General features: G+C 39.9%; 1 protein-coding gene across 4 annotated transcripts in view; it reads left to right on the top strand.

The window, feature by feature from the left end:
- Nucleotides 1-468: 468 nt before the first annotated feature.
- The window catches only part of FYB1 (FYN binding protein 1), a 165,474-nt gene continuing 143,987 nt past the window's right edge, over nucleotides 469-21,955 (top strand). For all 4 annotated transcript variants that reach the window (XR_013418310.1, XM_028849414.2, XM_015139943.3 and 1 more), the window contains exon 1: nucleotides 469-549. Coding sequence is in view for 3 of the 4 variants with exons in the window: in XM_028849414.2 (XP_028705247.2) it covers nucleotides 547-549 (3 nt within the window). In the remaining variant the exon portion in view is untranslated. The remainder of the gene's footprint in view (nucleotides 550-21,955) is intronic.

Raw genomic sequence — 21,955 nt, 5'->3', positions numbered from 1 at the left:
ATAGTTATGTTTTTACACAAGTGCTATATACCCAGGACAGAAAACTTGAAAAACTCCAAAAAGTACGAAAAAAGAATTATTTGTAGTAATACATCCACTCAAGTCAAACGCGATTCACATTTTGGTGTGAGTCCTTCATAGATAAGAGAGAGATGGAGAGACATACACACACACACATGCACACACACACACGTATCCAAAAATATAGAGGTTATATAAAACAGGTTAATAATGTATAGCAAAATTTAATATCTAGCTACTTCTAAAAAATTTTGTGTCAATTTTTCAGTCTTCAAAGCTACACCTAGACCTGTTCCTGTATTATTGAAAAATAATAACAAGATAAACCTGGCTAGCTATACAAATGCTCTGAGGGTTGAGATAACATGCAAATGTAGCCTCACATATCAATGTGTGAAAGCTGGACAGACCACACAGCTCAGAAAAGGAAGTACACTCTGCATAGCTAACTTGCACATTCACTATCCAAGCTGCACCATCTTCGGGGTCATTGTGTGCCAGGCACATCAACTCTTTTCAATAAAAATGGTAAGTAATAGATTTTATAACTCTCCCTGGTCTCCTGGCAAATGTGCTACTCTTCTCTGCATAGAACAGACAGGGTTGAGGGTGCTTCACAGTCAGGTCCTCCGAGCCTTTGGGATTTTGCTTGGCCACTTGTTCCTTGTGCTGATGAAGCTGCTGAGTCTTGTTCATGCCAGTTGAGAGACATGGCTTCAAGAGTTCCCTTTTTTTGATTCCAGCCTTCAGAATAGGGGAAGAGCACTGTCTTGCAGAAAGAAAACATGCATTCTTTGTCTTTGCCTCTTAGGATAGCTTGGTGCCAGCCCCAATAATTTAGTCGAGTTTCCTGTTATGAGCAGTTTGGATCCCATGAAGGACTCCAGTGGCGAATATTGGGAAACATTGCTGATGGTGATTGCCATTTTGATAACACAGTAGATTTTACAAACAGACCTCTTCTGTTTGAAAAAGCTTTTTTTTTTTTTTTTTTTTTTTTTTAAATTAAGAGACACAAACAAAGCCCGGTCTTAACCTAAAGGACAGATGGTGTTCCCAAAATTAATGAGAAGTCATTATTTGGAGCACACTTAAAATGGTGAGTGGGTTCCCCGTGCTACTTTAACCCAAAACATAGCTGAACTACAACAGTAATATTCTGCTTCATAATTTTCCATTATTTCTTTGAAAAAAAGAAAAGGAGGGCTCCCAAAATATATGTGGTGTTCATATATTACCAGAATCTAGAAAAGAGTCAATTTTCTATCTTTGTCTACTATTCCCCAGCCCCTAGAAGACTGGAAATTTGTTATCCCTTCTCTTGTTACGGAGAGGATACCCTCCTTTTGTCAGTCCCCAGTGAGAAGACAGGAGTTGAGAGGATGACTCCTGTGCTTGCTCAATTGGAGATTGTGGATTGCAGACATTGGAACAGGGAGAATAAGCGGATCATTCAATGATGTGTGTTGATGTTACTGTGTATTGTCTGGAAGCACCTTGAGTTAGGATAGGGAAAGAGTAGAGGTGAGAGAGCGTAATCTGGCCACGGGGGAGAGAGGAAGAAGGAAGAGCCATAGGGTGCAAGTCACTGAGTCTTGAGAAGGGGAGTAAACGGTGGAGGAAATGTTAGCGCATGACCCTGCCTGCGGCAACACCTGTAGAATCGAGTCTCTGGCTCAGGTGGGAGTGAGACTTATAAATCCCTCTGTGTTTCCAAATTGGGTCTTTAGTTCTGGGATTCCTAGAAAGCAGCTTGACCTTGGCCGGGCACGGTGGCTCACGCCTGTAATCCCAGCACTTTGGGAGGCCGAGGCGGGCGGATCACGAAGTCAGGAGATTGAGACCATCCTAGCTAACACGGTGAAACCTCGCCTCTACTAAAAATCCAAAAAATTAGCCGGGCGTGGTGGCGGATGCCTGTAGTCCCAGCCACTCGGGAGGCTGAGGCAGGAGAATGGCGTGAACCCGAGAGGTAGAGCTTGCAGTGAGTCGAAATTGCGCCACTGCGCTCTAGCCTGGGCCACAGAGCGAGACTCCGTCTCAAAAAATAAATAGATAAATAAATAAAATAAAATAAAAAAGAAAAGAAAAGAAAAGAAAACAGCTTGACCTTAAACGAGAGCACTGTGATTTATAAAGTGCTATTTGGATTTTCTTCGGCGAAACAAGATAACAGCAGGAAAAAGGGAAGTTTAACTGGATAGCATGTATTTGGTATGATATACGAGTAATGATTTTTTTAAAGATTATTGTTTTCTTATAATAAAAGTAACATGACTGGGTGTGGTGGCTCACACCTGTAATCCCAGCGCTTGGGGAGGCCGAGGCACGCAGATCACCTGAGGTCAGGAGTTTGAGACCTGCCTGACCAAGATGATGAAACCCCGTCTCTACTAAAAATACAAAATTAGCTGGGCATGGTGGCACATGTCTGTAATCCCAGCTACTTGGGAGGCTAAGCAGGAGAATCTCTTGAACCTGGGAGATGGAGGTTGCAGTGGGCCCAGATCGTGCCATTGCACTCCAGCCTGGGCAACAAGAGCAAAATTCCATCTCAAAAAGAAAAAAAAAAAAGTAACACATATTTCTCAAATAAGCATCTTAGAAATATAGATAAACTTCTTAGAAATATAGATAATGGTCAGGCACGGTGGCTTATGCCTGTAATCCCAATTCTCTGGGAGGTCAAAGTGGGAGCATTAGTTGAGGAGTTCAAGACCAGCCTGGGCAACAAAGCAAGATGTCATCTCTATAAAAAATTAAGTAAATAAATAAATAAATAAACCAGCCAGGCCTAGTGGTGCATGCCTGTGGTCCCACCTACTAGGGAGGCTGAGGCAGGAGGATTATTTGAGTTCAGGAGTTCAAGGTGGCAGTGATGAATGATCATGTCACCACACTCCAACCCGGGCAACCCCGTATAGACAGAAAGAAAGAGAGAGAGAGAGAGAGAGAGAGAGAAAGGAAGGAAGGAAGGAAGGAAGGAAGGAAGGAAGGAAGGAAGGAAGGAAGGAAGGAAGGAAGGGAAACAATAAGCATGTTCTATAATTTTATCACCTAAGGGACAATCACCAGGTTAGTACAGATCCTTTGAGAATGTCATCATTTTAAATACACATTTAATAAATGTAATTTTATAAGTGTTATCATCTTTTATGAACCATTTCCTCACATTTTATTTAAAATATCTTTAATAATATGGGAGTTCAATGTAATTTTTAATGATAAATCATTTTTAATAACTGTGTAGTCCACAATTTGTTTTAATCAATTCCATAGAGTTGGACATTTCAGTTGTCTCTTTTTCTTTCCTTATAGTAATATAGACAAGACTGTCACAAGCATTTTTTATATATTTTGTCTGATTATTTTGCATTGACAGAATATTAGCATAGTAACCAGGTGAAAACCTACATATATTTAAAGCTTCTAACACAAGTTACCTTGTTGTTAAGCAGCGTACTTTAAGTTTCTTACTATATAATGGCATAGTAAGTGAATTTCCCAGTGCAATTATGGCATATACATGCCTATCTTTGTATAGTCATGCCTATTTTTGTAGCGTGTAAAGGTTATTCTTCAAAATTAAGTTACTTCCCCTTAATTCCTTTCTCCCTAACATTGCTGCTGACATTCTGCAACAAGTGGCAGAAAGCCATGTAGCATATTAAAGAAAGGAAAAACTCCATTTTTTCTCCTTGAAAGAGATCAGATACGGTCAACAGGCCATATCCCTGGCTTCTTGTTGATTGGTTGTGCTTACTAGTTGTTTGCCATAAGTCACTTAAGCTTTGGGATTGTTTCCTCATCCAATGATGGTGATGATGTGATGATGATGATGGTGATGATGATGATGATGATGATGATGATAGCTATCCCACGGGATTGATGTGGAGAGTAAGACTGCAAATATAAAGCACCTGTGACAGTACAGACACTTACCAGACACTGGATAGATGTTGGATTCCTGTATTTCAGCCCCAAATAAATAGTTTCCAAAGTAGGCATAGAAACTCCTAGTGAATGCAGGAGGAGAGTGATACTGGCAGTTAGCATTGCTAAGCCCTGACATACACTATCTCATTAAATTCCTGCAAATAGTTATTCCTATTCCCCCTATTTTCTAGTTGAGTAAACTGAGTCTTGTAGAGTGTAAGTAATTTTCTCACAACCACACAGCTACTGAATATTGTTGGGCCTGGAATTTCAGCACAATTCTATCTGTTCTCAGAGCCTGAGCTCCTCTACATTTTGTTACATCTCAGAAAAAGTAGATACCTAGGAAGACAAGCTGGTAGTCAAAGAAAAGCCCAGGACTGGCCTTTAGGGGTGTGTGGGGCCCATCCTCAAGCTGGTGACCATGTCTGGTAGGCTTGAGGGTCAGCTGTCATGGCTGCTTCTGCTATGGTCACTATGAGTTTTCCTACTTTCAGAATGCTCACTTTATTGAAATATTGTAGAGGCCACTGGGATGAGAAACTGAAGGAATGCCTGGTTTTGTGGTTCTTCATCCCAGGATCCAGAAAGGGGGGTTTAATGACTACATAACTCCCTTCCCCACCCCAAGCTCATCTGCTGTGTCACCACTGTGACCAATCCCCACCTCCCCGACTTCCTGAACTGTCCAGGAAGGGATCAAGCCAAAAGGGGACAAGTGGTTATAAGGAAATTCACCTTTTATTGCCCTTTCCCTGTAACTTATTGGTAAGGAAACTTTGGAAATGTGTGGGAATGAAGCACAAAGGCACTTGGTGTTTTATGAAGATAGACACATTAGATATTAAGATTGATGGGCATTGGACACACGACACTGGGCTCATCTTCCAACCTAGCAAGGGATGCTGGGTTCCAGCTCAACCTTCCCATTTCTCCCTGTGGCATCTTGACCCTATCTTTTCAGCCCTCTTTCAAGAGGCTCAGTAAAGGTGCAGAGTTGGCTTAGCTGTTCCCCTATGTCCTTATTCATAGTGTGATTCTAGATTTTAGAAGTGGGAGAAGAGACAATAGACTTCTACTTTATCTGCCCCTGTGGAAATTGACTTAATCTATAGCCTTAGACCAGCTCCCTTTACAGGTCTAAAATGAAAATGATAGAATAACACTTGTTTGCTGGGCAAGTATTTTTAGGTACGTTTTAAATTGTAGAATTTTCTGGAAGAAATGGAGAAATAGATGTTCTATTCATGTACAATTTTTTTTTTTTGTATTTTATGCATAAAACTTAGGTCAGAAAAAAATAAAGTAAAAATTGCGTTTGGGGTTTTTGGTCTGTTTTGCTCCTTTCATCCAGTTTTCAAGCTACACAAGGAGCTCCTGAAAGGAGTACGGTCAAATCGCACTGTCACTCATTCATTCAACAAAGGTCGTTTGAGCTCCTATTTCAAGTCTGCACTCTGCTAGTCATGGGAATGCAGGGTGAACAACACATGGTGTCCAGGCTTCCCATGGCTTACACTTAGGGTAGTGGTTCTCAAACTTTAGCAATAATGAGAATCACCTGGAGGGTGAGGGATGGGGCCTGGAAATGTGCATTTCTTTTATTTATTTATTTATTTATTTATTTTTGAGACAGTTTTGCTCTCGTTGCCTAGGCTGGAGTGCAACGGTGCAATCTTGGGTCACTGCAGCCTCCGCCTCCCGGGTTCAAGCGATACTCCTGCCTCAGCCTCCCGAGTAGCTGGCATTACAGGTGCCCACCACCACACCCAGCTAACTTTTTTTTGTATTTTTAGTAGAGACGGGGTTTCACCATGTTGGCCAGGCTGGTCTTAAACCCCTGACCTCAAGTGATCCACCCACCTCGGCCTCCCACCATGCTGGAATTACAGGTGTGAGCCACCGAACTCGGCTGGAAATATGCAGTTCTAATAAGTTCTCAGATAAGACTGACGCTGCTGGTCCAGGGCCCACGCTTGGAGAACCACTTTTCCCTGGAAGTGACAGATCAAAAACATCAAAGTGAACAAATAAATAAAATATCTTTCACTGAACTCTGAGGGAGGCAAATGAGGAGTTGAGATAGAAAATGGAGGGGAAAAATCCTCCTGAGAGAGGTGTCTGGTCTCTGGTGAGGGGATGTTCAGGCTGAAGCAGTAGTTCTCTACTCTGGCTGCACATGGGCATCACTGCAGCAGCTTAGAAAACGTCCCTGTTCTCAGGTCCCGAAACCGGTGAAACTGAAATGTGAGGTGGGGCTCAGTGAGGGTTGAGCATTACTATACCAAAAAGTGAGAATGAGTTGGGCATGGGGCATATGGGGGTAGAGAGCATTTCAAGCTGAGCTAGTGGCAGGTGCAAAAGAGATGAGGCAGGAGAGAGCTTGGAGCTGTAAAAAGACAGGATGGCTGGAGAACGGGCAAGAGAAGAAGTGAGTGACAAGAGATGGTTTTATGGGACAGGTAGTGGCCACATGAATGCTGGATCTTAAGGCTGCTTTAGTCCATTTGGGCTGCCATAGCAAAACACCTTTGACTGGGTAGCTTGCAAACAACAGAAATTTATTTTTTACAGTTTTGCGGGCTACAAAGTCCAAGATCAGAATGCCTGTTTGGTCATAGTCTGGTAAGGGTCCTCTGGCAGATTGCAGACTGCCAACTTCTTGTTGTGTCCTCACATACCAGAAGGGACAAACAAGCTCTTTTGGCTTCTCTATAAGGATTATTATTATCCCATATGCATTAAGTGTGGGTGGCTGCTCTATGCAAAAGAATGTTCATCTATCACTGCTTGAAGTTGAAAATAATGGCAACAAATAAAATGTTGGATTGAATTGCGTGTGCCCAAAGGGATATGTCTTGAGAACATCTGAATGTAGAGTGAAAGAAGGCACAGAGTAAGGACTCTGTCCTTATGTCCTAAGCACCTCCCAAAAGGTCTCATCTTCTAATACCATCACCTTGGAGGATAGGATTTTGACACATGAATTTTGGAAGGACACAAACATTCAGACCTGGAATTTGATCATACTGTTCACCATGGCAGCCATTGGAGACACCTGAGCTGAGGAGTGGGTGCCGTTATCTGCTTCATATTTTGAGGGTAGGGCTACTTCTGAAGGGACATACATCCTCTCCAGATAGCCTTGATCCTGGCTTGGGCCTTAAATATTGGCTTTGTTCCTGTTCTCCCTCAAAAGTGTGACCCAAATTTGACTAATCCAAGTTAGAGAGTAAGTACAGAGTTTCTGAGGGGAACAGGTCCTAAGATGTGAAAATAAATAACCTACTCGGCCACGATGGAAGACCCAACTGAGAACTGGTGTCCCAGGGAAATCTGAGAACATGGAAACTGAGTTAGAAGGTTCTCTGTGAGGACTGGAGTTCCAATCCACTTCCTTCAATTAGAGAGGTGATTTTTTTTTCTCTTAGGTAAGCCATGGAGGCCAACCATAGTCCTGAGTGATAGACTAATATCACTCCACACACTCCCCTGTCACCATCCCTGGCCTATTCATATCCTCCCCTTGTGCAAAAGAGGACACCTACCTTCTGCAACAAGATCTATCCCATTGTGTTAAAAAAAAAATCCTGTACTATGACAAGTTAGTTTTCAGCCAAGGATAAGAGGCTCAAATTCTAGCTGGTATCTTGTGCTCATATAACACATCAGTGCATCTAGGAGGAGATGTGAGCCACTTCTTAGAGCATGTGTTAGGATACACTAAACTTGCGGCACCCTTGCTCTTGAAGTGAGTAGGCATGGGGCTCCAGTTCTTGATTTGGCAACTTCAGTATCACTTCCCCAATTCTAGGACTCCATTCCATCCACCCTTTCTTTTCTCTCATGTCCTTCTCTTTTTAAAATATTATGAAACATATAATACAACAAATGTTCACATACTCACCACCTACAATTAATGTATATTACCATTCTGGCATCTATTTTAAAACTAAAGAAGAGAAAATTAAAGTCCCTTTCGGCCCTTTTCCAGTTCTATGTCCCTCCTTCCCATAGCAGAGAAACAACTATTTTTATTTTATTTTATTTTATTTATTATTATTATTATACTTTAAGTTCTAGGGTACATGTGCATAACGCGCAGGTTTGTTACATATGTATACTTGTGCCATGTTGCTGTGCTGCACCCATCAACTCGTCAGCACCCATCAACTCGTCATTTACATCAGGTATAACTCCCAATGCCATCCCTCCCCCCGCCCCTCCCCATAATAGGCCCCGGTGTGTGATGTTCCCCTTCCCGAGTCCAAGTGATCTCATTGTTCAGTTCCCACCTATGAGTGAGAACATGCGGTGTTTGGCTTTCTGTTCTTGTGATAGTTTGCTAAGAATGATGGTTTCCAGCTGCATCCACCTCCCTACAAAGGACACAAACTCATCCTTTTTTATGGCTGCATAGTATTCCATGGTGTATATGTGCCACATTTTGTTAATCCAGTCTGTCACTGATAGACATTTGGGTTGATTCCAAGACTTTGCTATTGTGAGTAGTGCCGCAATAAACATACGTGTGCATGTGTCTTTATAGCAGCATGATTTATAATCCTTTGGGTATATACCCAGTAATGGGATGGCTGGGTCATATGGTACATCTAGTTCTAGATCCTTGAGGAATCGCCATACTGTTTTCCATAATGGTTGAACTAGTTTACAATCCCACCAACAGTGTAAAAGTGTTCCTATTTCTCCACATCCTCTCCAGCACCTGTTGTTTCCTGACTTTTTAATGATTGCCATTCTAACTGGTGTGAGATGGTATCTCATTGTGGTTTTGATTTGCATTTCTCTGATGGCCAGTGATGATGAGCATTTTTTCATGTGTCTGTTGGCTGTATGAATGTCTTCTTTTGAGAAATATCTGTTCATATACTTTGCCCACTTTTTGATGGGGTTGTTTGTTTTTTTCTTGCAAATTTGTTTGAGTTCTTTATAGGTTCTGGATATTAGCCCTTTGTCAGATGAGTAGATTGCAAAAATTTTCTCCCATTCTGTAGGTTGCCTGTTCACTCTGATGGTACTTTGTTTTGCTGTGCAGAAGCTCTTTAGTTTAATGAGATCCCATTTGTCAATTTTGGCTTTTGCTGCTGTTGCTTTCGGTGTTTTAGACATGAAGTCTTTACCCATGCCTATGTCCTGAATGGTACTACCTAGGTTTTCTTCTAGGGTTTTTATGGTTTTAGGTCTAACATTTAAGTCTCTAATCCATCTCGAATTAATTTTCATATAAGGAGTAAGGAAAGGATCCAGTTTCAGCTTTCTACTTATGGCTAGCCAATTTTCCCAGCACCATTTATTAAATAGGGAATCCTTTCCCCATTTCTTGTTTCTCTCAGGTTTGTCAAAGATCAGATGGCTGTAGATGTGTGATATTATTTCTGAGGACTCTGTTCTGTTCCATTGGTCTATATCTCTGTTTTGGTACCAGTACCATGCTGTTTTGGTTACTGTAGTCTTGTAGTATAGTTTGAAGTCAGGTAGCGTGATGCCTCCAGCTTTGTTCTTTTGACTTAGGATTGTCTTGGAGATGTGGGCCCTTTTTTGGTTCCATATGAACTTTAAAGCAGTTTTTTCCAATTCTGTGAAGAAACTCATTGGTAGCTTGATGGGGATGGCATTGAATCTATAAATAACCTTGGGCAGTATGGCCATTTTCACAATATTGATTCTTCCTATCCATGAGCATGGTATGTTCTTCCATTTGTTTGTGTCCTCTTTTATTTCACAGAGCAGTGGTTTGTAGTTCTCCTTGAAGAGGTCCTTTACATCCCTTGTAAGTTGGATTCCTAGGTATTTTATTCTCTTTGAAGCAATTGTGAATGGAAGTTCATTCCTGATTTGGCTCTCTGTTTGTCTGTTACTGGTGTACAAGAATGCTTGTGATTTTTGCACATTAATTTTGTATCCTGAGATTTTGCTGAAGTTGCTTATCAGCTTAAGGAGATTTTGGGCTGAGATGATGGGGTTTTCTAAATATACAATCATGTCATCTGCAAAGAGGGACAATTTGACTTCTTCTTTTCCTAACTGAATACCCTTGATTTCTTTCTCTTGCCTGATTGCCCTAGCCAGAACTTCCAACACTATGTTGAATAGGAGTGGTGAGAGAGGGCATCCCTGTCTTGTGCCAGTTTTCAAAGGGAATTTTTCCAGTTTTTGCTCATTCAGTATGATATTGGCTGTGGGTTTGTCATAAATAGCTCTTATTATTTTGAGGTACGTTCCATCAATACCGAATTTATTGAGAGATTTTAGCATGAAGGGCTGTTGAATTTTGTCAAAGGCCTTTTCTGCATCTGTTGAGATAATCATATGGTTTTTGTCTTTGGTTCTGTTTATATGCTGGATTACGTTTATTGATTTGCGTATGTTGAACCAGCCTTGCATCCCAGGGATGAAGCCCACTTGATCATGGTGGATAAGCTTTTTGATGTGCTGCTGGATTCGATTTGCCAGTATTTTATTGAGGATTTTTGCATCCATGTTCATCAGGGATATTGGTCTAAAATTCTCTTTTTTTGCTGTATCTCTGTCAGGCTTTGGTATCAGGATGATGTTGGCCTCATAAAATGAGTTAGGGAGGATTCCCTCTTTTTCTATTGATTGGAATAGCTTCAGAAGGAATGGTATCAGCTCCTCCTTGTACCTCTGGTAGAATTCAGCTGTGAATCCATCTGGTCCTGGACTTTTTTGTTTGGTTGGCTATTAATTATTGCCTCAATTTCAGAGCCTGCTATTGGTCTATTGACAAACCTGAGAAAAACAAGAAATGGGGAAAAGATTCCCTATTTAATAAATGGTGCTGGGAAAATTGGCTAGCCATAAGTAGAAAGCTGAAACTGGATCCTTTCCTTACTCCTTATATGAAAATTAATTCAAGATGGATTAGAGACTTAAAAAAAACCCTAGAAGAAAACCTAGGTAATACCATTCAGGACATAGGCATGGGCAAGGACTTCAAGTCTAAAACACCAAAAGCAATGGCAACAAAAACCAAAATTGACAAATGGGATCTAATTAAACTAAAGAGCTTCTGCACAGCAAAACAAAGTACCATCAGAGTGAACAGGCAACCTACAGAATGGGAGAACATTTTTGCAATCTACTCATCTGACAAAGGCCTAATATCCAGAACCTACAAAGAACTCAAACAAATTTACAAGAAAAAAACAAACAACCCCATCAAAAAGTGGGCAAGGGATATGAACAGACATTTCTCAAAAGAAGACATGCATACAGCCAACAGACACATGAGAAAATGCTCGTCATCACTGGCCATCAGAGAAATGCAAATCAAAACCACAATGAGATACCATCTCACACCAGTTAGAATGGCAATCATTAAAAAGTCAGGGGCCCGGTGCGGTGGCTCACGCCTGTAATCCCAGCACTTTGGGAGGCCGAGGCGGGCAGATCACAAGGTCAGGAGATCGAGACCTCGGTGAAACCCCGTCTCTACTAAAAATTACAAAAAATTAGCCAGGCGCGGTTGTGGGCGCCTGTAGTCCCAGCTACTCGGGAGGCTGAGGCAGGAGAATGGCGTGAACCCGGGAGGCGGAGCTTGCAGTGAGCCAAGATCGCGCCACTGCACTCCAGCCTGGGCTGGGCGACAGAGCGAGACTCCGTCTCAAAAAAAAAAAAAAAAAAAAAGTCAGGAAACAACAGGTGCTGGAGAGAATGTGGAGAAATAGGAACACTTTTACACTGTTGGTGGGATTGTAAACTAGTTCAACCATTATGCAAAACAGTATGGCGTTTCCTCAAGGATCTAGAACTAGATGTACCATATGACTCAGCCATCCCATTACTGGGTATATACTCAAAGGATTATAAATCATGCTGCTGTAAAGACAAATGTACACATGTGTTCATTGCGGCACTACTCACAATAGCAAAGTCTTGGAATCAACCCAAATGTCCATCAGTGACAGACTGGATTAAGAAAATGTGGCACATATACACCATGGAATACTATGCAGCCATAAAAAAGGATGAGTTTGTGTCCTTTGTAGGGACATGGATGCAGCTAGAAATCATCATTCTCAGCAAACTATCGCAAGAACAGAAAACCAAATACCGCATGTTCTCACTCATAGGTGGGAACTAAACAATGAGATCACTTGGACTCGGGAAGGGGAACATCACACACCGGGGCCTATTATGGGGAGGGGAGACGGGGAAGGGATTGCACTGGGAGTTACACCTGATGCAAATGACGAGTTGATGGGTGCTGACGAGTTGATGGGTGTAGCACACCAACATGGCACAAGTATACGTATGTAACAAACCTGCGCATTATGCACATGTGAAGTATAATAATAATAAAAAATAAATTAAAAAATAATAATAATAAAAAAGAAAGGAGGTGGGGCCCAGTCACTTGTGTATTAACAAACCTTCCCAGTGATTCTGATGCACACTCAAGTTTGAGATCTCCCAAACTCAGACATACTAAAGACGCTTTGGATCAGCGTTCCTCAACCTGGCTGCCCATTTTAACTGCCTGTTGAATTTTAAACTATGCAGCTGTTTGAGTGCCAACCTCAGAGATTTTGATTCGACTGGCCTGGTGGCTCAGGTACTTTTTTTTTTTTTTTCCTTTACTCTCCAAATGATTGAAACATCTGGTCAAAGTCTGCTTTAGTTACTCATTTACTGTTTAGCCCGTTCTGATCATCACTTATGCCAGTGTTTTGGAATTCTAAGTGAAAATTGGTAAACTTCTAGTGAACAAAGTTTAAAGTGATCTATTCTGGAGCTTGACTTCCTGGATTTCTATTTCAGTTTTTCTCATTCCAATTTACCTTCTCCGTGTCTCAATTTCTCCATAGTAAAAAGGGATAAGTCACTATACCTACTTACTAAGTTTATTTTAAGAGTTGAATGGGTTTATAAGTGAATATCTTCAGTATAATGCCTGTCACACAGCAAGATCTGCACGAAATATTTCTAAAATATTTTGTAAGTTCTACATGCAAAAAAAAAAAAAAAAAAAAAAAATCCTGCAAAACGAACCTAAGTCAAAACAAGTATCTTGGGAAGAGAGACTTTTAAAAATGTATTTAAAGGATATTTCTCTTTTTTTCATGTTAGGACTTTTTGCTTCATAAGTCCCACTTTTTCCCAAAAAATGTTATATGCTGTTTAAAAACAATGGTAAAAATTAACTTTTCTCATAAAATTTTTTAGAATTTTACTATGTGCCTTTTAAAACTAGTTAATGGAATTTTAAACCTGAGTTCAGAATATTCTATACTCAGATTTGAGCTACAGAAACTGATAAGCTGACAATAAATTCAGCCCTTATGCAAGTTCTGGCAGAAGTGAAAAGAGATAGTGATGAAATTAACATCTGCTGAATCTGATCTATAACAGATATTTATGTGAAATAGTTTGGGTGAAACCTAGTGAAAACACTTTCATAGATGTTTGGGAGGCTGAACTTATATGAAAATATTTGACTTTTCAAGGTATGGACACAGTCCAAAAGAACTACCAGCACTTTTACTCATTGCAACTTTGAAATTAAAGTAGTTACATTCACTTTATCACAAGAGGACATTCATACCAGAGAAATTAATTTTATCACATGTACCCACAACTACATGATACAGCATTTCAGGCTGGGTGGACTTTTTTCGATAGCAGAACATAGCTACCCAACACAATAGGGCTGCAATAAACACTACTCAAATTAGTCACCCAGGAGGCAGGGAAGGGGAAGACAGGGAATTTCCAAACTATGTCTCAATCATCAAGCAAACCAACAAAAAAGACTGTGAGGGTAAAATTGTCGTAGCTTCTGATTTCTAAGCAAAGTCCACCTGTGGCTACCAACCATGCCTAGTGCAGATGGTTTCCATTATCTGATGTAAAACTTAGCACCCTGAGCTAATTTGATAAGCAGGACGAGGAGAGAGGTAGGGCATTCCCACAAAACAGCCAGGATAACTATATCTTGATGGCTAATTTGGCATGAAAAACCGTATGTAATATTCTAGACTCCTTGACTCTTCAATATTCTCATTTTTCTCACCCTTCTACCCTTCCACATGGTAAGTCCTTCTTTTTAATTTGTAAGCCACATACACCAAAAAAAGGAGCGGGGGGGAGCTGCGAACACATTCCTGGGAAATGATGCTAGGTCTCCCTTTTGATCCCTGTGAATACTGGTTTCTCCTTTGGGTTTATTGCAGACAGGTAGTCAATCTATAGTTGAGGAAAAATGGCTTCTTGGGAAGGTGATTTGCACAAGCTAGATAGAAACACACCACATTTTTGCATTTGTAATATCTGTGTTACTTTTTCCATTGCTAAGATCTGTATTTAACTGAATGGCTATAAATACTGCCCCCATAAATACTTGTAATTAAAGAAGATTCTGTTTAACCGAGTACTTACTATGTTAACTGTTCTAATAAATTTGGACCTTTAAGTGCCCTAGATCCTCAGTGGAAACAAAGGAGACATACTGATTAAAATTCAAGGCTCCTTGAAGCTAGCTGGTTGAGTGTGGAAATCTTACCTTGACAGTAAATTCTGTTTTCTCAAGTTTTCTGAGTAGCTCTTTCCTTCTTGTTGCATCCTCCACACTGAGGCTGGATTGGTCTCCATTATCAGACCCACTGGATTTATCTTCCACAAGCTCGCTTTTTATTTTACCTGCTTTGTTCCTGAAAACATTGGAGTTGGTAATGCAGATCAGATAGTGTCCTTTTGGCTTTAAAGTATACAGTTCAGGGTATATAGAAAGAGCAAGGATAAGGCTTGGTAAAATTTGTCTTCTGGGAAGGCAGGTGATTTTGGACATGTTTGGAATGGAAGCAGTATCTAGGTGTGGAAAATGGGGTCATATTTAAATGAATAACAGCCTGCTTGGAGGTTGTGGATGACTCTTGAGTGTGTGTGTGTGTGTTGAAGGAATCTAGGGGTGGTTAAAATTTGGTATAAAAAAAGGTACTGATGTCTGCAACTTTGAAACTCATCCAAAAAGAAAAAAAAAAAAATAACAGGTGAATAGATAAATGGACAGATGTGATAAAGCAAGGATGCAAAATGCTAGCCATTAGAAAATGTAGGTAGCAGTATGTTGGTGTTAACTTCCAACTTCAATTTCAACTTTTGTATGTGCTTAAAATGTTTTTAAAAAAACGTGGAGGGGAAAGGTTAAATGTCACATAGACTGGACAAGTAGAGCTGGGAAATGTGGAACTCCATTTTCTATATTCTTAATCGATGTGTTTATACCTCCATTTATCCACCAAATGAAATATTCACAATAAACCTTTTCCCTTGAATGTAAATAGCTTCATCATTTTCTCCTCTTGTAAAAATGAGATGCATGTGATGATAAATTTTTCCTAAAATATAAGAAAATGTAGAAAAGGAAAAAATCTTACTATCTAAAGAAAACCACTATTAACACTTCAATAAATATTTTTCTAGACATATCCCTGCATGAAGTATAAGGCCTTTCCATTTCTGCCTTTTACAGCCGTGCTTTTGCTGCTGCTTCTTCACTTTCCCCTCTGCCAGACCAGGTCTGGCACTTCCTTTAATGCTTGGTTCCAACTTTATTTTTTCATGAAAACTTCCACTTTGCACTCTCTCCTGCACTAATCCCTCGTGATTTGGCATGTCCTGTCTTCAGCATTTCTCTTGTCAATGCCTTGAAATTCTCATCAAGCACCTTTAGTTTTCAGATGCATTTTCTTCCCAATTATTTTGCATTCCACCATTTTATTTTGCATACCTCAAGTTGCCAATATGTTTTCCACCAGGCTCATAATTTTACAAAAACCTGTTCTGATTAAGGCAAAACCATGCTTTTAACTTAATAAGTAACTACACAGTTTAAAACAAAATCCTCTTTCTAGATAGAAACGAGAATATTCATGCCAATCAATTTATGTTAATTTAGGGAAACACTGAGATCGTAATTGTAAAATAGGATTCTTCTTTCAGAAAATATAAGCCAGACTCAGCTCCTGCTGTTTTTGCTTAGATTTTGTCATTGTCCAAAACTACAGTAAGATACCATCTCACACCAGTCAGAATGTCTATCATTAAAAAGTCAAAAAATAGCAGATGCTGGCTAGGTTGTGGAGAAAAAAGAACACTTATACACTGTTGGTGGGAGTGTAAATTACTTCAACCATTTTAGAAGACAGTATGGCGATTCCTCAAAGACCTAAAGACAGAAATACCATTCAACTCAGCAATCGCATTACTGGTACAGATCCAAAGAAATATAAATTGTTCTATTATAAAGATACATGCACGTGTGTGTTCTTTGCAGCACTATTCACAATAGCAAAGACATGGAATCCACCTAAATGCCCATCGATGGTAGGCTGGATAAAGAAAACGTGGTACATATACACCATAGAATACTATGCAGCCATAAAAAGAATGAGATCATGTCCTCGTTCATGGATGGGACACTGATGGAGCTGGAGGCAATTATCCTTAGCAAATTAATACAGGAACAGAAAATGAAATACCACATGTTTTCACTTATAAGTGCAAGCCAAATGGTGAGAACACACGGAATCATAGAGGGGAAAACACACACTGGGGCATATTAGAGGGTGGAGGATGGAAGGAGGAAGAGGATCAGGAAAAAATATTGGGTACTAGGCTTACACCTGGGTGATGAAATAATCTGTTCAACAAATCCTTACAACACACATTTACCTATGTAACAATCCTGTATATGAACCCCTGAACTTAAAATATTTTTTTAAAAAAATATTTTGTTATTATCATTTCCCAAAGGTTCATGATGTGTCACAGGTTCAGTCTCTGAAGAGCAGGGGAGGTGCTGGGCTCCCCAGATGGCTTTTCCAGTGTTTACAGACATTTTTATTTTGTGGGAATAAAACTAGGTTTTGGGTCTTTAAAATGTGAAAATAAGTACTCACTTATATTTGAGAGTTATCTTAAATATATCTGCTTCAAGAAGTTTCCATCAGTTCACTTTCTTGCATTGTAAATTTTAAACATGGTTTCCTAATTTTATGGAAGTATCTTATTTATTACTACTACAACATCATCTCAGTGAATCTCAAAGAATTAGATTAATAGACTAGATAATCTGGGCAGTAAAAAGTGTATTTTTCTTTAGGAATAGAAAAAAAATGGATTGTTTCTATCTTCCTCCTGTAAGCATAGCATTGTCCTGAGCTATATCAAGGTTCAAATCACTTTTTAAACTTTGTATTTTAGGAAATAAGAAATATAATATCAATAACAATTTCTAACATTTTACTAAGTGCTTCCCCTATGCCAGATGCTGTTGTAAGTCTTTTTAAAATATCAAGTCATTAAATTCTTGCAGCAACCCTGGATGACATAATACTTTTATTCCATTTCATGAATCTGGAAACCAGTGGGGAGAGAGGTTAAGTGATTAGCAGCTAGAAAGATCCAATCCTAGACTGTCTGGCTCTAGAACCTGTGTCTAAACTGTTCCACTCTACTAGTTCTCTAGGGTAAAAAGAAATGGCACCAACCCAGTCTAGAGGTAGAATACAAAGAGAACTTGCTGTTTCATAAACTTAGTATGAATTTGCATGTCTCTCTCTATGTGTATGTCACTAGGTTGGTACCAGATTATTAGTTAACTGTGTTAATGATACTACGAGCCCTTCTCTTAAGACATATGCTTTGACCTTTTTAAAAAGAATTGGGAAGAATTCACACCAATTGATTTCTCCTTCCTTGCACAACAGATTGTGTGTGTGTTTGTGTGTGTGAGATCAAAAATATATTAAAGAAAATAAAAATAAATTCCACAGCCATGGCTATTTCCCTTATACTATATGACTGTTCAGTCTTTATCTATAAGTATATGCATTTTACATAATTATCATATTATTTTTTACTTAAGTTTCATTCATAAAAATTATCTCACGTTGTTACACACTCTTCATAATCCTTTAAATTATTGCAACACATTCCCTGTTTTTGTTATCTTTAGATTATACATATTATGGCTCTGTTTTGAGCCATCTATATTTTATTTTATTTTATTATTTTTATTTTTTTGAGACGGAGTCTCGCTCTGTCACCCAGGCTGGAGTGTAGTGGCATGATCTCAGCTCACTGCAAGCTCCGCCTCCCAGGTTCACGCCATTCTCCTGCCTCAGCCTCCTGAGTAGCTGGGACTACAGGTGCCTGCCACCACGCCCGGCTAAATTTTTTGTATTTTTAGTAGAGACGGGGTTTCACCGTGTTAGCCAGGAATGCTCTGGATCTCCTGACCTCGTGATCCGCCCGCCTCGGCCTCCCAAAGTGCTGGGATTACAGGCATGAACCACTGCACCTGGCTCTATATTTTATTTTTGTACCATTAACATACCTTTTAAATTACTACTTTATATTATATTATATATAACAGAACTAGTCTCTCTCTTTCCTTCTCTCATTGCTTCTATTTTCACAATATTTACTGATGTCCTTATCCATGTATACATAAGTAAACTTTATAACAATTTTACTTAGTTCTTAAATCCTAGCTCTGATTCTAGTTGTGTTTTTCTCAGTTTCAAAAAAAAAAAAAAAAGGATTAGCATACAGGGTCTAGCTTTCTTTCTTAGCATTGCTATGTATAGGGTGCACCTTACTTTTCACACTTTGCTCTTTAGAGATTTTTTTCCAGCTACTCAAGTAGCCCTACCTACTCTCAGGATGGCTTTAAGGTCAAGGCAGGATCTGGCCAGGGAGCAGAGAGCAGCCCATACGGAGAATCAAGCAATCCCACAGTAAATACAGTTCCAGTTCAAACGATTCCCCTCTAACTGAGTGAACTAATTGGTCTCTGGCAATGAAGGGCTCCTTATTATATTTTTATTGTTACTGTTGTTGTCATTCAATGTAACTTTTTCCCTAGTGTGGTTTATAGGGTATTTATATCAACTTATAAAGTGTTGGGATATGTGTCATTCTCATAATTTCATGCTCTAAATTAATTCCTTCAGGATTAAATACTACTTCTTGTTCTCTCAAGAAACACAGTTGCAGATCACAAGCCTCTATCTTCTGTTTTTCCAGGTTTTAAAATTTAAAACTTTAAACAACAAATCACACAAGGTTTGAGTGAGATACATTCACCCACAAGACATGTAAAATATTCTCCTAATATAATCATCCTCAAAGGTTGCTGTAAATCATCATTTGAAATGCTTTCATTGAGGTGATGACTAATCTTTTGACCATTAAATTGCCAAATAAAACACTCACAAATGACATGATTCTTTCCATCTTAAAGATGTTAATATTTGATTTCTTTATTAAGATGACTTCAGGATAAAACATTTGTATGTATCAAGAATGGTTATTGCATTAAATGTCTGCTTAAAAAGTTCTCCATTTTTGTTTTCCCTTATCCTGAAATCAGAATATCATATCATTTTGAAAGGTTTTCTAGCCACTTCCCAGCACTCACAGCATGAAGCTCACACCAGAAGTTTCCACAGATCACCCCAGAGGTGATAAGCTCTCGCTTGCCCTTCCATCCCAGGATATTGTGATTGCGGGACCATGGAATTTACAAGATGAGATTCAAAGGACCCTAATTGTCTCTCTGCTTTCAAGTAATTCTGCCACTTAACACCAAAAGAAGAAAAAGAACCAAGAACATGAAAAGTCCTCCTATTGCTCCACTTAATACTACTCAAAAAAGGAGGTTCCAGACACTTTGGTGGTAATATTTTTGTTTTATTTTTTTTGACAAAATCTATTCTGGATAATATTCCCAAAATGCTTCCTAATCATCAAACCTGGTGGAATCGTTTTAAACATGTCGATGGCATTTGATAGTCTTCCCTTGATTTCTGCAATACAATCCTTCCCTGATTCTCCCTCCCTCTGTCTCTAACAAGTCCTTCTCAGTACCCTCTGAGTCACACTTTGTATTTTGGTAACACAAAAGGCACCATCTTTGCCCCTCTTTCACTCTGCCTGCCCTCCCTCAGCATTCTTTGCTTCTCTCAAGACTTTAGCTACTGTATTAGTCCATTCTCACGCTGCTATAAAGAATTGCCGAGACCGGGTAATTTATAAAGAGAAGATGTTTAATTGACTCACAGTTCCGCATGGCTGGAGAGGCCTCAGGAAACTTACAATCATGGTAAAAGGGGAAGCAGGAATGTCTTTCATGGCAGCAGATGAGAGAGAGAGAGAGTGCAAAGAGAGAAAAGTCCCTTATAAAACCATCAGATCTCATGAGAACTCACTCAGTATCATGAGAACAGCATGGGGGAACCACCCCCATGATCTAATCATCTCCCACCAGGTCCCTTCCTCAACACACGGGGATTATAAGGATTACAATTTGAGATGAGATTTGGGTGGGGACACAGGGCCAAACCATATCAGCTGCTAACTCTTTGCTGATGGCTCACATGATGAAGTCATCATCTTTCCCCAGATCTGTTCCTCCTCTTGTATTCCATAACTCGCTGAGTGCATCCCCCACCTTCTGAGTCATTTTATATTTCTCCATTTCCACCAGTGCCCTGACACCAAACTTACAAACACATACACATCATTTTCTCTCCAACCATGTTCAACAGGCTTTTTTTCAGAATTTAGGCTCTTGTCCTCTTGCCTGGACTATTATAGTTTTGCATCTCTCACCCCTTAAGTCCATCCCTCTCTGCTTCTAGAATGGTCTTTCTAAGCACACATCTAATTATGTAAATTTCTGACTTCAACCCTCCATATAGCTCCTAAAGACCAAGTGCAGGGGTCAGCAAACTGTGGCTGTGAACAAATCCAGCCCATTGTCATTTTTTACAAAGAATGTGTTATTGGAACATAGCCATGCTCACACATTTACATACTGTCTATGGCTGCCCTTATACTACAAGAGCAGAGTTGTGTCATTTCGTCAAAGACCATGTGGTCTCAAGAGCCAAAAATATTTCCTATCAGGCTCCTTACAGAAAATGTTTGCTGACATCTGGCCTAGTGGATAAAGTCAGAACTTCATGATATCACATGTAAGGCCTGCATTCTTTGGCCACAACCTCTATCCCCAGGCTTGGCTCTCGCTATAGCTCCCTTAAACCTTATACTCCAGCAGTGCTTGGCTGCTTACTGTTCCTTGCACTGGTCAAGAGAAATTTCAGTGATGAAGGACAAGTCATGTGTGTCTGCACTCCCCAGTGCCGTAACCACTGGCCACATTTCACTGTTGAGCATTTAAATTGTGGCTAGTGCAACTGAGGAATTAAATTTTTTATTTTACTTAAATTTAATTAACAAAAATTAAAACTTAAATAGTTACACGTGGCTAATGGCTACCATATTGGACAGTATTGTGTTAGACTGTCACCATTGGTATCTTCGTCCCTTCTAAGGTGCATATTTAAGATATTTAGGCTACCCTATCTGGAGATAGAGGCTCACTTCATCTCCCAGGCTGGAGTTCAGTGGCATGATCTCGGCTTGCTGCAAAAACTGCCTCCCTGGTTCAAGTGATTCCCCTGTCTCAGACTCCTGAGTAGCTGGGATTACAGGGGTGTACCATCATGCCCAGCTAATTTTTGTATTTTTAGTAGAGACAGGGTTTCACTGTGTTGGCCAGGCTGGTCTCAAACTCCTGAACTCAAGTGATCCACCCGTCTCAGCCTCCCAAAATGCTGGGATTACAGGCATGAGCCACAGTACCCGGTACCACAGTACCTTGCTGTTTTGTGACTCGCTTATTTCACTTAGCATAATGTCTTCAAGGTTTCTCCATGTTATAGCATATGTCAGAATTTCGGCCCCCCAAAGTGCTGGGATCACCCTGCCTGGCCGAATGGTCACTTTTTCTAAGGAGCCTGTTGTCCCAATGAAACCCTACACCTCCCCACCTCAAAGAACTGGATATTCATTTGTGTCCTCAGTGTGCCATCATATTACCAGGAAACCTTTTTCCACTCTTATCTGTCTCCACCAACCATTCCCTAAAAGCAGATCCTTGTCTGCA

The sequence above is a fragment of the Macaca mulatta genome, chromosome 6 (assembly GCF_049350105.2).
Source record: "Macaca mulatta isolate MMU2019108-1 chromosome 6, T2T-MMU8v2.0, whole genome shotgun sequence".
NCBI classification, from domain to species: domain Eukaryota; kingdom Metazoa; phylum Chordata; class Mammalia; order Primates; family Cercopithecidae; genus Macaca; species Macaca mulatta.
Note: the sequence above shows the minus strand (reverse complement) of the source record. Positions and strands in the feature narration are given on the sequence as shown.